This window comes from Panthera leo, chromosome D3, assembly GCF_018350215.1.
Source record: "Panthera leo isolate Ple1 chromosome D3, P.leo_Ple1_pat1.1, whole genome shotgun sequence".
NCBI classification, from domain to species: domain Eukaryota; kingdom Metazoa; phylum Chordata; class Mammalia; order Carnivora; family Felidae; genus Panthera; species Panthera leo.
In genome coordinates this window covers 1,528,115-1,543,084 of record NC_056690.1, presented here as the reverse complement: position 1 = coordinate 1,543,084, position 14,970 = coordinate 1,528,115, and the positions used below count along the sequence as shown (strand labels likewise).

General features: G+C 62.6%; 1 protein-coding gene across 2 annotated transcripts in view; it reads left to right on the top strand.

Annotated features, from left to right (window-relative positions):
• The window catches only part of ADGRD1 (adhesion G protein-coupled receptor D1), a 123,088-nt gene that overhangs the window by 82,707 nt on the left and 25,411 nt on the right, over positions 1–14,970 (top strand). For both annotated transcript variants that reach the window (XM_042909900.1, XM_042909901.1), the window contains one exon: positions 1,636–1,759. In XM_042909900.1, the coding sequence (XP_042765834.1) occupies positions 1,636–1,759 (124 nt within the window). The remainder of the gene's footprint in view (positions 1–1,635; positions 1,760–14,970) is intronic.

The following is a 14,970-nucleotide window of genomic DNA, read 5'->3' as shown; positions in this document are numbered from 1 at the left end:
AGCCACGCGTGCCAGCGAGTGGGCGTTTTGCGCGTAGACCCAGGCGTCCCAGGTCACGGGGTCGTGCAGGTTCTTGGTGTCGCTGGGCCCGGCGCCCGAGGCAGGTCCTTCGTGCGTGGCTGGGGAGCCCGCCTTCCTGTGGGTGTCCCCGGGAAGTGCGTGTCGCTCGAGGGGGGAGGTGCTGCGTGGGGCTCGGCTGCCCTGGCCGATGCGGGCGTCCTCACGCCTCTGCGGCTCCATCCGGGAGGATGTGACTCCCGTGGTTTTGAGATCCCAGTGCCGTTCTGTGTACAGAGAGGCGCACTGTCCATCCCCGTGACCCTGCTCATGTGGCCCAGCGTGTGCCGGTTCCAGGCCAGCCCCTCACGGGAGCGTGGCATCTGTGTGCTTCGCAGAGGGACAGAGGAGCCACGTGGAGCCCGGCTGCCGGCCTGGCTGGCTGTCCTCGAGGTCCCGGGAGCGTCAGGCTATGAGGCAGGGCCTCGGGGCCTCTGACTGACGGTGCTCGCTGGCCTCTGCTGGGTGCCCCACCTCCGTGTGGAGAGTGGACCGTGCATCCCAGAAAGTGCCTCTGAAGCCGCTGTCCCCACCCGGAGGTGCCCCGTGACCCTCTCCTGCCCCACCCTCGGCTTCTGTGGCAGAGCCTCACCCGGACTACGTTCGTGTGGGGTGGCAGTGAAAGTGCCACCAGGGCGTGCTTCCCTAGGGGACGTGGGCCCCTCCGGGGTGGCCTCGTTTCTCATCTGCTCCGTCCACGGCTGACAGTGCCACTAAAACTGAACGTAAAACAAAGAGAAACTCCCACCAGCTACTTTGTCCATCTTAGGAAAGGTTTCCCCGAGGACCCCGCCTTTGGCTGAAGCAAAGATCTATCTTTGCCCATGAGTCAAAGTTGTCATTTTGGGAGGGACCATGGAAACATCATCTTGAGAGTTAAAAAGTACAAAGAGACGTACCGAAGAGAATCGTCATCACTGATATCGTCACCATAAGAAGGAATAATCGTGGTTTGCTTGCGGTCACTTTAAGAAGGGTTACGAGTCCCAGGTCAATACGTTGATCTCTAAAAAAGTAAAATGTTGTGAAAAAACCGACATCCCTTTGGCTGCTATGCCTCATCCTCTCTTGGGAGGTCACCAGTCTGGGATGTTCTCAGTAATTCACGTGTAAGTTAGGCCCACGTTCACGGAGAACACACGATCTCTTCTGCTTCACGCACCGCGTGCCCCGACTGCACCTCGTGCACACGATGCGTTAGGGCTCGTGTTTCACCCACGTTCATACACATCCCTGACCGACGTGCTGCATTTTGTCACCTCTGTGAGAGCCACACGCTTTGCTCACCCAGCGCCCCATGGCGGCCACGGGGCTGCTTTAATGTTCTGTGGCGTCACTCGGCGGGGACCCCTGGGTGTGTCCTCTGGGCTCACGTGTGTCCCCTCGGAGCTCTCTGGAGGTGGGACTGCCGGGTCCAGGACGAGCACATCTTGTTTCTCTGGGCCGTGGGCCAGGGGCCTCGGGAGTGTGTCGGCCGGGAGGTTCCTTGCTCTCCTGTCCCTCGTTGCTGTGCCGCCCGGCCGGCACCGGCACGTCCACTCCCTCAGCCGGCTGCCCCTCTCTCTCCTGTGTCCCCAGCTCCGGAGAAGGGGTCTGGTCCAACCAGGGCTGCGTGCTCGCCGAAGGGAACCTCAGCTACTCCGTCTGCCGCTGCACTCACCTCACCAACTTCGCCATCCTGATGCAGGTGGTCCCACTGGAGGTGAGAGCCAGGCGCCCGGGTGCCCGGACCCGAGCAAGTGCCCTTCCTACCCCAGGCCGCGGGCGGCTGGGGCGAGTCACCTGCCAGAGTCTCGGGCGGGGGGTTTCCGCCGCAGCGGGGTGGACGGCAGCCTCCACTCGTCAGGGAGACCCTGTGATTAGGGACATTTGGGAAGCTCTACTTCTCTGGCAAACAGAACAAAAGGAAACAAAGCTTTGCTGCAAGCTCCCTAAGGCAGCACCTGTGCAGACCCCAGGTCCTTCTGGAAGACCTGTGTGCAGGTGGGAGGACAGGTGTGCCAGCATTCTCTGCCTTCGGTCACCGGGCTGAGAAGCCTGTGCTGTGGGAGAGTCGGGGTGTGTCCATCGCAGCATGGGGACGTCCTCGGCTGTAACCAGGGCGCACGAGTGTCCAGAGAAGGTGTGAGGTGGTGACACACAGGTGCACATATGCACTGTGTCCTCTGAGCGTTTCTGCCCTGGGATAAGAGGGGGGCTGCGGGCGGAGCTCTGGACTGTTTCCAGACCTGACTTCCAGCTCCAGGGTTAGCAGGTGCTGTGGTGGGGAAGGGGACATCCAGAACCTTCTGCTGTCCTCCTCTCTCACTGGAGCCATGACCTTCCCTGGAGACTCAGGTCAAGGGTGGAGGAAGGCCCTCCTGGTTGGGTTTCTCTGCTTCAGAATATTTAATCTTTATCTCCTGCCAGACCGCACAGTTGGCCCTAGGAGCTAGACGTTCATTTTATTGGTTTAAGGCGAGCAACGTTTAGAAGACAAAAAAAGTGCTCTTTAAAAATGCAGCTGCCTCAGGATAGGCTCCTTTGAACTGTTATCAGTCCCTGACTCCTGTGTGTGAATGACTTCATTGGCTTCTAGACCCCAAAGGAGACTGAATTTCTGTGTGCGGGCAGGAGGATGGGGAGGAGACGGGGATCGGTCCTAAGGCCCTTGGAAAACCAGGCACCTGTACAGACACGTTCTGTTTCATCCCAGACTGTGTTTTGGAAATTGAAAACTCTGACTTACAGCTTTGACTTTCTGGCTCCTCCTGAAGAGTCAGAGGGTTCGGTGATGCTGGGCCGAGCAGAGGCTCCCTCCTCCCGCACAGCCGTGCACCGTCCCCGCTCGGCACACGGCCCCCCCCCCCCCCCGCCTGCTCATCGGGGCAGGTGCCCGGAGCCCCCAGGCCCCTGTGCCGTGCCTGGGGAGTGAACTGGGGTCTGGAGGGCCCACTCCGCTATCGGGGCCCGCTGCGCCCAGTGCCACGACCGGCACATCCGGTCCATGGGGCACTGGTGGGAACCTGATGCGCGCAGGACTGTGGAAGTCTCGTTTGGCCTGGCGTGACTCCTCGCAACCCCGGGTCGCCACCTAAAGACTGGCTCTTCGTCCGTGACCACTGCACGTGCACCTGCCCTGGGGTTTGGCTGTAAACTAGAGAAACGGTGCGAGTTCGCTCTTGAGGGGTTTGTGTGCTAGTGAGAAAGACAGGTAAGGAAGTGACGTGGATGACGCGTGTGGGGGTGGGGAGGCCTTTTGATCGTGTGGTCAGGAGGGGCTGGGGGGGGGTGTGGGGAGAAGAATGCCCCAGGCCGCGGCACAGCGAGTGCAGACGCAGCAGGCGGGAGGGGGCTCGGGGGGCTCTGGGCGGAGGTGACGAGCACGGGAAGGGCTCCTGCCTTTGCAGGACGTGCCATGGATTTTGTGTCCGGACTGTGAGTTGCTTATAGAGGCTCCAGAGGGGAGTCCCTCAGGCACACGTGGAAGGGGACTGGCGACTGCTTTCAGGTGTCCTTCAGAACGTTCAGAGCTTTGCTGGGCGATGCTGTCACGGCTTGTGTGCGCCTGGTGCCCCGCGCGGTATATCTGTGTTCAGGAGGTGTGACCCCCAGGCCGTCCCAGTGGGAGTGACGTGCGGGCAGCAGCCGCCCCTCAGGTGCTGGGCACCCCCTTCCCTTCTGGTCCCTGTCCCCCGGGCCCTCTGTCACCCCCTGGCCCCTGGGGCTCTCTCTCACCCGCTTTCTCTCCCATCCCCCAGTCTCTGCCCTGTGCTGCCTGAGTCAGGGCATGGACTCTGGCTCTGCCCCATCAGCAGCCGGGAGGTAAGGGAGGTGGGCCGGGGCCAGTGAGGTGGGGCCAGTGAGGTGGGGTGGAATGGAAGATTCCAGAACTCCCTGAAGTGCAGAGGGGGCCTCGGCTCCCTGGGCTGCAGGAGGCACCCTGGGACACTCCACCCTTCCCGGTGTCCTGTGCCCACAAACACCCCTCACCAGGGGGCAGGCCGCGGGAGCCGTGCCTGCATTTCTCCCTGGGGGACGTGCCCTTCTCCTCTCCTGTCTTACCAGGGCCTCAGCCTGCGTGGCTCTGCCATGTCCCTCTGGGTCCCACGTGGAAGTCAGCGACCCGCCTTTGCTGTTCCGGAGGGGGGAGGCCCCAGGCTGCCACCCGCAGAACGTTTGTGTCTGTAGGGCGGGGAAGGTCCCAGGGTGCTGTGGCCAGGTCCCCTCATTTACAAGTGGAGACAGTGAGGCCCAGGCAGGGGGCTGGGCTGGGCTCACTCATTCATCCAACAAGAAATTACTGGATTCGAGGTGACGACCCCAGGCTTTGAAGGCATTGCTCTGGGCCTGGGGAACGCAGCCCTGGGACTGTCACGGTGCTTGGGATCTTGAGTGGGGACGCAGACGCTCCACACTTGAAAGCGCGCTGTCCTGTGGTGATGAGGACGACGTGGAAACCACGTGGGGTTGGGGAGGGTGCTGTTTGGAAGAGGGCAGCCCGCAGGGCCTCCCTGAGAAGCTGGTGCGGGTGGGCGGCCTCAGGGAGGAGGGCGTGGCCGCAGGAACCTGCGGGGACGGAGCAGGTACGAGGCTTGTGCACAGAGGCAGGGCTGGGTGGCTCTCGGGACAGGTGCCAGGCTCAAAGCCAGAGCTGCAGACTCAGGTGTTGGGGGCAGAGAGGTAACCGACGTCAGGGAAGACGGGAGTGGGGAGCAGGCCATGAGCGAGTGCTGGTGTGGACGGGACAGGTGCCTGGCGGGCACCCCGGCCGCAGCCTGCTCTCTGTCTCCAGGGGAGCTGCCGTCCTCCTGTCACAGGTGAGGGCCTCGGGGACTTGCCCAAGGTGACTGGGGGACGATCCTAAAGCCGGGGCCCTGCCCCCTGGAAAGGCCGCTGGCGGACAGGCGGGTGCAGGCAGGAAGCCGGCTCTGGGATGTTGGTGGGATGGAGTCAGCCAGCCCAGTCAGCTAGAAAAGCCAGTCACAGAGCATTTACGATACAAATCTGTCACCACTCAATGTAGGTGACACCAGATTTGGACAGTCTGTGGGTGTCTTCGTGGAAGCAAATCGTATCTACTCATTGCCAGGAAAGGTTGATTTGAAAATGATTCATAATTATCCGTGCTAAAAATGAACATTCTCAGGAACGTTAAAACATAAAGGCAGTTATCACACTAGATGCCAAATCTGTGGCAGTTAATTTAGTAAGAACAGCGGGACTGGCTTTCTTCCATCTTCCTGAGCCCCTCCCGGGCTGGGTCTTGGTCCAGGGTCTCTCCTGGGAGCTCACCACCTTCCCTCTGCGTGTCTCCCTGGGCCGCACCCCTCCCGTGAACCCCCCTCCATGTGGCGCCTGGGGCAGCGGGGCCGGGACCCCGAGGGATGTTCCAGGCCTCGCTCTGCTTGCTCTTCTCCGTGGGGCCCCCACCTGTTCGTCAGCAGGACCCCGGTGGGGGCACCATGGCGAGCGGGAAGCAGGCCCGGATGCCCTCCCACTGATTGCTGATCGTGCAGAGTCAACGTCCTAGACACCCCGGCACGGTCCCCGGGTGGCTGGTTTGCGGGGATCCTTTTGGCCCAGAGCACTGGTCACCCTGGCTGTGGCTGGCTTTGGTGGCTGTCACTCTGCCGGACCTTACGTTCTCCTATTAGGATCATTTAGTTAATATGATAGCCGATACACGTGTGTGTTCTCGACGATCAGGCGGCAAAAAGGAAGGCAGCGTCACCCCATCTGTCTCCCGGTCTCCTGATGCTGCTCCTGCAAAGCCACACCTGTTCCAGCGTCTCCCCTCCTCCCGGAAATGTTCCCCTCTCCCCCGCGTGTGTGCACCCCACACGGGCTCAGGGCCGTCTCTCCCGCGGGCAGTGTGTCCCCACGTGCGCCCTCACGTCCGCTTCATCCTTGCCGCACCTGCTGCACATCAGGAGCCCGGGCTCGGAGGGCACTTGGCCGGTCACCTGCTGATGGGCTCCAAGCTGGCTTCCCGTCCTTGGTTCTTCCCTGCAACCCAGCAGTGCACCGTCCGTACACACTTCTCTAGGATGACTTCCTGGCAGGGGGACCTGGGGGCACTTACGCTGCTCTCGGGGGATCCCGTACCAGTTTATACCTCCTCCAGCGGTGGACAAGAATGGGTGACTTTGTTGTAAACGTGAATCCCAAAAACTCGGCCCCAGCACTTCCCGAGCTAAGTACACTTCAGACGGGGCTGGGGAATGGCCCCACCTGTAGATCTGGGGCCACGTTCATCATGAGTCGTGACGCCAGGCACCTCCCAAAAGTCACTTTGGCCAAGAATCCCAAGAAAGTAGATTTTTTTTTTTTTTTTACTATTGGATAAAATTATCTTCAGGTTAATTTTGGAACAGTAGTTTCCGCGAATAGCCAAGAAAATTAAGGAGAAGAACAGGAGAGACTTTGCACGGCACAGTGGACCCCTGTGAAGCCTAGTGGCCAAAATAACTTGGTGTCGACGTAAGCCCAGGAAAGCAGATACGCGGAACAGACCCCAGAACAGACCGAGAATTTCAATACACCTGTGAGAATCTATGTCGTAGAATTCAAAGAATGAGGAAGTAAGATGACACGTAAAGTCGAGCATTCACAGCCTCGTCTGTAGTGGAGAGAACAGAGTAACAGAAGTATTAACCTAACGCCAAGGAGCGCACAGGTCCCGATACCTCTCCGCCAAGGAGGACGGCCCACCTCCGCTCCTCTGTCAGCAGGACAAGGACTCCACCAAGGACGGACGTGCAGCTGTGAGAGTGAGTTGGAGGGACCGGCTGGCCTGGAGGGACTTCCACGGCATCGTTATGTGCAGAGGGCAGGGTGCAGAGTAGCGCCCAAACGTCTCCTCTTTATAAAGTCGTGTGAGGTCCCCGTGCACGCGCTCGGCGACGTGAAGTGATGTCTCGCTGTGTGATCGAAGAAAGGTACAGAAGTGCCTTCTGGGCTGTCAGGGTTGGGAGACGCTGGACCGCATTCCCGGCCCGTGTGCTAATAAGACCCCGTGCGTGCATCTGTGAGGAATCAGGGAACGCGATTGAACAAGAAAATCAGTAGCCGGAAGAGGCCGTAGGCAAGGCCTGCTCGTGGGTGCGGGGCTTCCCTCCTCCTGACACCCCGTGGCTTGGTTGGAGCCTGGCGTGGGGCAGAGGCCGCGTGGTGTGAGCGGCACGTGGAAGAATGGGTCCGTTCCGCGGGAGAGGAGCTTAGGGAGACCGGGAAGCCGTGTCCCCCGACGCCAAGTGTGGCCGCATCAATAGTAACCCTGACTCGTGCTGCCATAACGGCTTGGGCACACGGACCTGTTCGCCGTGTTCAAGGGCAGGTAGACGGGCGCCGGACTGGTCACCTTTCGGGACGGGCCGGCAGAGGCACCGGGGACGGGGGGAGCCGGGCCCTGCCGTGGTGGGTGCCGCGTGGCTGGCCCAGCCGGGACCCGGGAATGGGCGGGGCCGCGGTAGCCGGCTCAGAGATGAATCCCTAGGAAGGGGAATCGGAACTGGCAGGATTTGGCGGCGGAGGAGGGGCTGACGTGGGGACCAGCCCGTCCCGCCTGTTTCCGGGCCCCCCACCCGAGGTGCACGTTCCGGGGGGACAGTCTGGTTGTCTGCACGGTGATGGGCGGCCCCACCGAGGCTGCCCCCGTGGCAGGGTAGTGGTGGGCACGGTCCCTGAGCTGGCGGATGCCCAGAGGCCGCCTTGCCCGCCCCTTGGCTCCTCCAGTGGGTCAGCTGTCCCGGAGCTGCGGATGGGGGGTCGTCGCAGTGAAGGAGCAGATCTGTGAGGCGGAGCCACAAACCCCAGCCCCGGCCTGGCGGCCGGCCGGCGGGCCTGCGTCCTTTAGCCCGTCGTCAGTATTTCGAGAGTCCGAGAAATTATCTAAAATTTTTGGTTCTGGTTTTCTTCCAAAAACAAGAAGTGTGTGCGCCCGGAGCTTCCTGACAAGCCGCTGCTGCCCCCCCCCGGCTCCGCTTTGCCGCCCTCCCCGTGCCTGGGGCTCAACCTCTCTGCTCCTCCTCGTGGTTCGCACGGCTCTTCTGCTTCTCGAAAGACAGAGAAGCCTCTCTCACGCTTTCCTGGGAGAGGAAGTGACATATGCACTAAACGGGGCTTTTGGAAAAAAGCGGAAGGTAAAGGTATTTCTTTTTGGAAGGACAGTTGCACTTGGTTGTGATGTACGCAAGCTCCCAGGTGGCCTCGCGAATTTGTGCGAAAAGCCTCTCGGGAGCCGTCGGGGTCTGTGGTCTGTGACTCAGAGGAACCCGTGTCCCGAAGCAAACTCCAGGCTTTTCTGGGCATTTCTAAATCTGGCCGCAGGGTGGGGAAGGAAGGGCACCGCTGGGGCACACCACGCCGCCTGAGACGGGAGCTGTAGGGCGTGTGTGCGTGTGTACATGTGTGTGCGTGTGGGCTGGTGCGTGTGTGTGTGTGCACGTGTGCGGGCAGGCGAGTGTGTGTGTGCGTGTGTGGGTGTGTGTAGGCAGGCTAGTGTGCGTGTGTGGGTGTGCAGGGGTCTCATCTCCCCAGCACCCCGTCCCTCAGGCCCTCCGCACTCGGGCCCCACGGTTACAGGACCCGTGCTTGGCGGCCACCCGCCAGATGCAGCTGCCTGAAGCCACTCGAGGGCTCTGGCCTGGCCGCCAGGGAGGACGCGGGTGGCTGTAGCGTGAGGACCTAACGACACGGCCGCACTGGGGCTAACACGCCTGCTCTCTGAGCTGTACTTGTGGTCCCGGTGGGCCTGTCAAGAGCGGCCGTGCGGGCGCTCAGACGTGTGGGCGGAGGTGGGCACGGTTCACCATCGGGAAGCCGGCCCCTTCGTCGGGCGGTCCCCGTGTGCGCAAGTCACTTACCCGTGGGAGCACCTCCTGTTGTGTGGCTCTGCCCCCCCTCGCCGGGGTGCGGTCAGCAGGGGCCCCGCTCTGGCTCCTGGTCAGCCAGCTCGGCCTGCGGCCAGTGCCTGCTCCGAGCCTCGGCCTCCCCGTCTGTGACGTGGGTTCCTCTCTCCGTGGAGCTGTGCTGGGGATCACACCCAGCCCTGAGCACTGAGTTCTGAGCACCCGGCCCCAAGAACTGAGCCCCAAGCATCAGCCTAACTGAGGTGACAGTGACTTCCAAGGGAGTGTGAGGGTGCCCCGGGGTGACCAGGTGGCTGAGGAGCCTGGAGGCGTCCTGGGGGAGCAGGAGTGGGCTGTGTGCGGCCGGTGTCAGCACGGAGCCTCCCCGTGCTTCATTCTTTTGAGGGATGGCCCTGGGGGACCCTGGGGGACGCCGGGGGACCTGTCTCCCTATTGATGGCCCTCCCTGCACCCCCCAGGCCCCTGGCTCTCTCTCCCCTGCCCCTCCCACCCCTCCCCTGTCCCCTCTCACCCCTTCCCACCCTCCCCTGCTCCCTCCCACCCCTTCCCACCCTCCCCTGCCCCTCCCATCCCTTCCCACCCTCCCCTGCTCCCTCCCATCTCCTGCCTGCCGGTCTCCCTCCTCAGCTCCCCACTCTGGTGGCCTTGCTGCCTCTCTGGGGCCAGCATGTTGCCTGCAGCCCCATCCCTCCCCCCAGGACCCCTGTCACGCAAGGAGGCCCCCGTGCTCACCCGGGATGTGTGGAAGCAGGCCCCAGAGGCGGGAAGGAACCCGAGGGAGAAGGACCATGCTGTGGAGGCGGCAGCTGGCTGGGTGCTGCCGGGAGCCGGCCCTTGTGCCAGCCGGGCCTGCAGTCCTGGCCACGGGCCTCGCTGGAGTCAGGCCCCTCCTGCCACATTTCATTCTCCTCCCTCCTCCCGCCAGACCCAGGTTGCTACCGTTAGAGGAAGGAATTGCTTCCTTTACCGGAGACGCTTCTGGAAGAGGCCTCTGCTCGGGGGCCGCGTGGGGGCTGGAGCTGCCCCACAGAGGGAGGCAGTGGCCTCGGGACCCTTGTACTCCTCAGGCTAAGGCCGAGGGCGGTGGCCGGGAGCGGGGGCGCAGGGTGACGAGCCAGGGGGAGCAGCGGCACCCCTGTCCAGGAGGGTCTGACGTGAGGGACCCGGAGGCCAAGGGCCCGGTGCGGTCAGGCGGTCGGCTCCGGGCCGCCAGGCTGAGCTGGGGGCCGGAGCTGTGCTGCTGTGGTGGGGCAGCCCGGACTCGTCCACCGCTTCTTGTCAGAGGCGTCCTGACTCTGCACCGTGGGGGGAGCCGAGGCGGAGAGGGGCTGCCCGGGAGCCAGGGGCCCCGCAGGAGCCCGAGGCCTCTTCCTAGGCCTGTGACGGGGCGCCGGGACAGGAGGGCACGGATGCTTCGTGTCGTAAAGGTGGAACACGGGCCGGGAGGATGCCACGGTACAGAGAGCAGAGGGTGAGCACGAGGCTGGCCCTTCTCCCCGCGGGAGGCAGGAGCGTGTGGCCCTCTGTTCTTGCCGCGGAGGGGAGCTCGCTCTGCACACCTTGGAGGCTGTGCCTCGGTGTGCCGGCCCGCCTCACGGGTCTTGACCGTGGCAGGATTGCCCCCGGTCTCCCCCGGCCTCCGTGGGTAGACGTTCAGGCGTCCACAGCCCTTGGCCTCTGCCGACGTTACTGACTGTTCGCGGGTGCGTCCCTACAGTGGGTCCCCGAATCCAGCTGTGTGCAGATGTATATCTGCACAGGTGTTCGAAGCTACCGTTGGTGGGGCCCGCTCCAGCCCACCTCCTGCAGGGAGGGTCTGGTGGCTGCTGGGCTGGGTCCCCGTCTCCCCGGGCACACGCCTCCCCCGACAGAATGTACAGGCTTTGCAGCAATGTTGAAGCCCCCCCCCCCCCCACCACGTATAAAGCTGGTGATCACACAGTTTCTGTCAGTGTCTTGGGGGCCGGCAGCCTCCCAGCCCGACTGGCAGCCTCAGGGGCAGGGGTCCTTTAATGAGGTAGGTAGCTTGAGGAAGGCAAGTCACAAGTGTTTTTAAAGACACAGCAGCCCCCTCTGTGCACGGGGGTGGGAGGGTGTGCGGGGAGATGCCACTGGGTTCGCGCCCGTGGAATCCCCGATCCGGCCCCCGGCACTGCCCCTCAGCCAGCCAAGGAGCTCATTTCTGCTGTCCTCAGGGCTGTGGGCTTGACCTGCAGCCTGGACTCTGCAGGGGATGCCGGCTGGCGTGCAGCCGGCACAGGTACAGCTGGCGAAGCCCCGGGACTGTCACCAAACACGGCCGCCCCTGGAGCCACGTGCTCGTACTGGGCCCAGGCTGAACGAAGGTGTGTGGCTCAGCGGGGGGCCAGAGGCTTCTGGGAGCTGGATTCTGGCAGCCGGGAGGCAGGATGTTGGGGCAGAGCTGGGGCGGGCCGTGGAGGTGGAGGAAACCGCGCCGGTCAGGAGCTGTGAGGGGCCCCACTGAGGGGCTGCAGGTTCCCCATTTGTCCTCTGCCCCGCTCGGCCTCGGTTCCCTTGACAACTGGCTTCCCCCGGTGCAGCCGAAGGGAGACGGGCACACTGCGGTCTGCCAGGTGTGCCCGGCCTCGCTGGGCCCCTTCCGCGGGCAGGTCTGCTATGGCGTCCGCCAGGCTCTGCTCCTGTCCCCTCCTCCCCTTGACCTTCCTGCCCCCTGGCGTCGGGGCTGTGGCTGTCCTCCGGGGTACCTCGCCGTCATTGCTCTGTTTTTCCAGGGTTCCCCACCCCCTTGGGACCCACTTCCCACGCCGAAGCCCGTCTACCAAATCCCGGGAGGGCCCTGCTCTCCTGTCTGGACCCTCCCGACGGAGCAACCAGGTGGTGAGCCGGAGATGCAGGGCGAGGGAAGGAATGTGGGTCTCATCTGGGGCAGCGGCCGGGCGGTGTCCTGCCCGGGGGAGACCTGACCGAGGGTGCCTGGATGCAGTGGGGGGCAGGGAGGAGCTGGAGGGAGGAGAAGGTGGAGGCTCTGGAAACCGAGAGAGGACGGGCTCAGCTGGGGTTAGCAGGGGAACCAGCAGCACTGGGTGATGGGTGGCCTCTGAGGGCAGGGGAGGGGCCCCAGGGACCCTCAGATCGGAGAGGGGGGGTGAGAGCTGCCACCCCTCTCTGCGCTCTCCAGGCGCCTGCGCCGTGGCCCCGGTTTGTTTCCATCGGGCCTCATCCAAGCTCGGAACGACCGACCTTAGTCATTCACTCGTGCCTTTGTCTGCTTCCCCGCTGCGTGTGAGCTACGTGCTGGGCACACGGTGGTGCTTAATGCGTGCCTGTTGCACCCGGAGGCACAGGCCCACCGCCTCTCACTAGCTGTGTCCTTTCCCCTGCTGCCCTCCCGCTGGGCTGCCCTCAGGACTCCCTGTGTGCACCCAGCAGGCGCCCAGTAAGGGCTGGCGGCAGGTTGGGCAGGTGTGGGTGTGGGGCTGGGGCTGGACTCTGTTTATCAGAAGCTCCAGGCTGAGCGGGCCGGCAGAAAACAGGCGGGTTTCGGTGCGTGTGGCCGACGGGCCGCGGCACGCACACAGGAAGCTTCTGCGCTGCGCCGCGAACCGGCCCACGCTAGAGCCCCGGAGCCCCGCCAGTCAGCAAGCGGAGGGGCACGTTCCTGCCGTGTCCACAAGATGCTGCTGTAGGTTAAGGAAGGCTTTCATGGGGGGCCGGTGAGGAGGGTGAGGCTTGAGACTTTCTCCCACCCCCCAGCCTTCAGCAGACGCCTCTGGACACCAGTGTTCTCAGAGCTCTGGGTCGTGACACAGCAAGAGATCCATTAACGGGAGCTCACCAGCTCTCTGGCAGAAAGATCTAGGTGGCAGTGGGGCGGGGGAGAGCTGGGGCCCCTCAGTGTGGAGATTCGTGCGTATTTGGCTCGGGGCCAGAAGGGGGAGAGGGCGTCACAGAGCCAGGCACCGTGGTCACCCTTGCTCATATTTCCGTGGTTGTTTAAATTCATTTCCATGTGGCGGGTGCCACAGAGGTGGCCCTTAGTTCCTGCGAAGAGCTGAGAGTCCGGATGTCTGTAAACTCTGGAATCTGATGCTCGTCCACATCTCCAGGCAGAGCTAGTTGTGACGGTGACAGTGACACTTTCTTTTCTTTTTCTTTTTTTTTTGAAGTTTACTTATTTTGAGAGAGACAGAGAAGAGGAGGGGCAGAGAGAGGGAGAGAGAGAATCCCAAGCAGGCTCCACGCTGTCAGCACAGACCCTGATGCAGGACTTGAACTCACGAACCGTGAGATCGTGACCTGAGCCGAGACGGAGTCAGACGCTTAACCGACTGAGCCACCCAGGTGCCCCTAATGGTGACCGTGAGACTTCAGTTGCCTGTGACAGCAAGAAAGGGGACCTTCCCTGTTCAGTATTAGTGTTACATATTCAGTTTTATTCCCAGCTTCTGGAAATTAGCACCTTCTCCTCTGTAAGAGCACGTCCAGAACCATCTCTGCAGGTGTCGGGAGTCGCCCCCCACCCTGAGAGTTGGAGAAGTGACGAGTTAAACACAGCTAAATATTTTGGGTGGACCCGCAGAATTTCTCAGAAGACTCGCACTGCTCACATCCACCTGAAGTCTCTGTGGGGACAGAGGATGCGGTTTCCCTAACCGTGTCTGACACCGGAGACGTCACTCCACGGGGGATTTGCTAACAACATGTTGCAGGAACGAGAGTCTGAGGCCGTGTGGCACGGGCAGGTGGCTCTGTTCGCCTCCCTAGGGCGTCTGATGGATCGGAACACCTCTGGCCTGCCCATCTGCTGGGAGTGGGGGGAGAAGTTTGGGGTCCAGATCCTGGGACGTGGCTGAGGACGTAGCTGCGGGAACACACTGGTCCCCACACGTTCTGCCCGCTTAGGGACCCCACGTGGGTAAACAGGAGGTGACTAATGAGGGCTCGCCCCCTCCTGCATCTGGGGCTGCGGGTCCAGGCTTCTTCCCCACCTCCGTTCCATCACGGCTCTAAAGTGTTTCGTAGCCCCTGGGGAGTCAGTTGACCAGCAGTGAGTCACAGACGTGGAAGAAGTAAAACCCATTAAGTTGTCCGTCTTCAGGCGCAGTCCCGCTGGCTCCCAAATTGCTCTGCACGATCCACTTACAGTCCCCGGAATTGGGGTCTCCTGGGCCTGCAGCCCTCCCGGCAGCCCTCTTACATCCTAGGACTTGCCTCCTTTTACTCCCGATTAGGTCCTGACGAGCGGAGGCCGAGGCCCCGCGGTGTCGAGGCTGAGGCCGGAGGGACCTTGATGTCTGCTGTCCAGCGTGGATGGACATCGGCGATGGGGAGGGGGCTTCAGCTGGGTCTCTGATACAGACAGAGCCAAATCCACCACGGGAAGCACAGCAGGACCTCCTGCAGGGACGGGCACTGGGAAGCTGGTCTCCCAGGAGCGACTCAGGGAGCACGGAGCGTTTTGGAGCCCAGGGGCAAGTGAGCCTGACCCGAGGCTCCGGCTCCTTGGGCCGAGGGAGCCACCATTTGGGGTCGTGTTGCTAGGTGTGCCGTGGCCCGTGTCACCCTCCTCCGTGGCCCGTGTCACCCTCCTCCATGGCCTGTGGCACCATCCTCTGTGGCTTTGCATCCGATTTGTTTACCGTTCATTTACCAAGTCCGTTACGCACTACTTGATATCAGGGGTAATAGCCACCCCCACACAGACTCGCAGAGGGCATGTCTCGTCTCCCTGGCGCTGCTCTAAGCACCATAGCTGCGTAAGTCGTGGGGTCCTCAGCAAGCAGTCACACCCCACCTGGGTCATCCGCTGGGACTCTGTGGGCATTATGGCTCTGAGGTCAGGGGCTTCATCAGCCCTGGATGCTGCAGTATAGACCGGGAGGCATGGGGTACAGCTCGGCAGTGGGGGCGGGACGGGTTGGGAGGGCAGGGGTTAGGCCTTGGCAGGGCAGAGGCTGGATGGGCAGAGGAATTGGAGGCATTGGTGGGGTGATTTGGGTGGAGTATTTCCAGAGAGACCCAAGGGCCGATGCCATGGGACTGGACGGACCTGTGTTGCTGGCGTTAATGGGGCATCTGG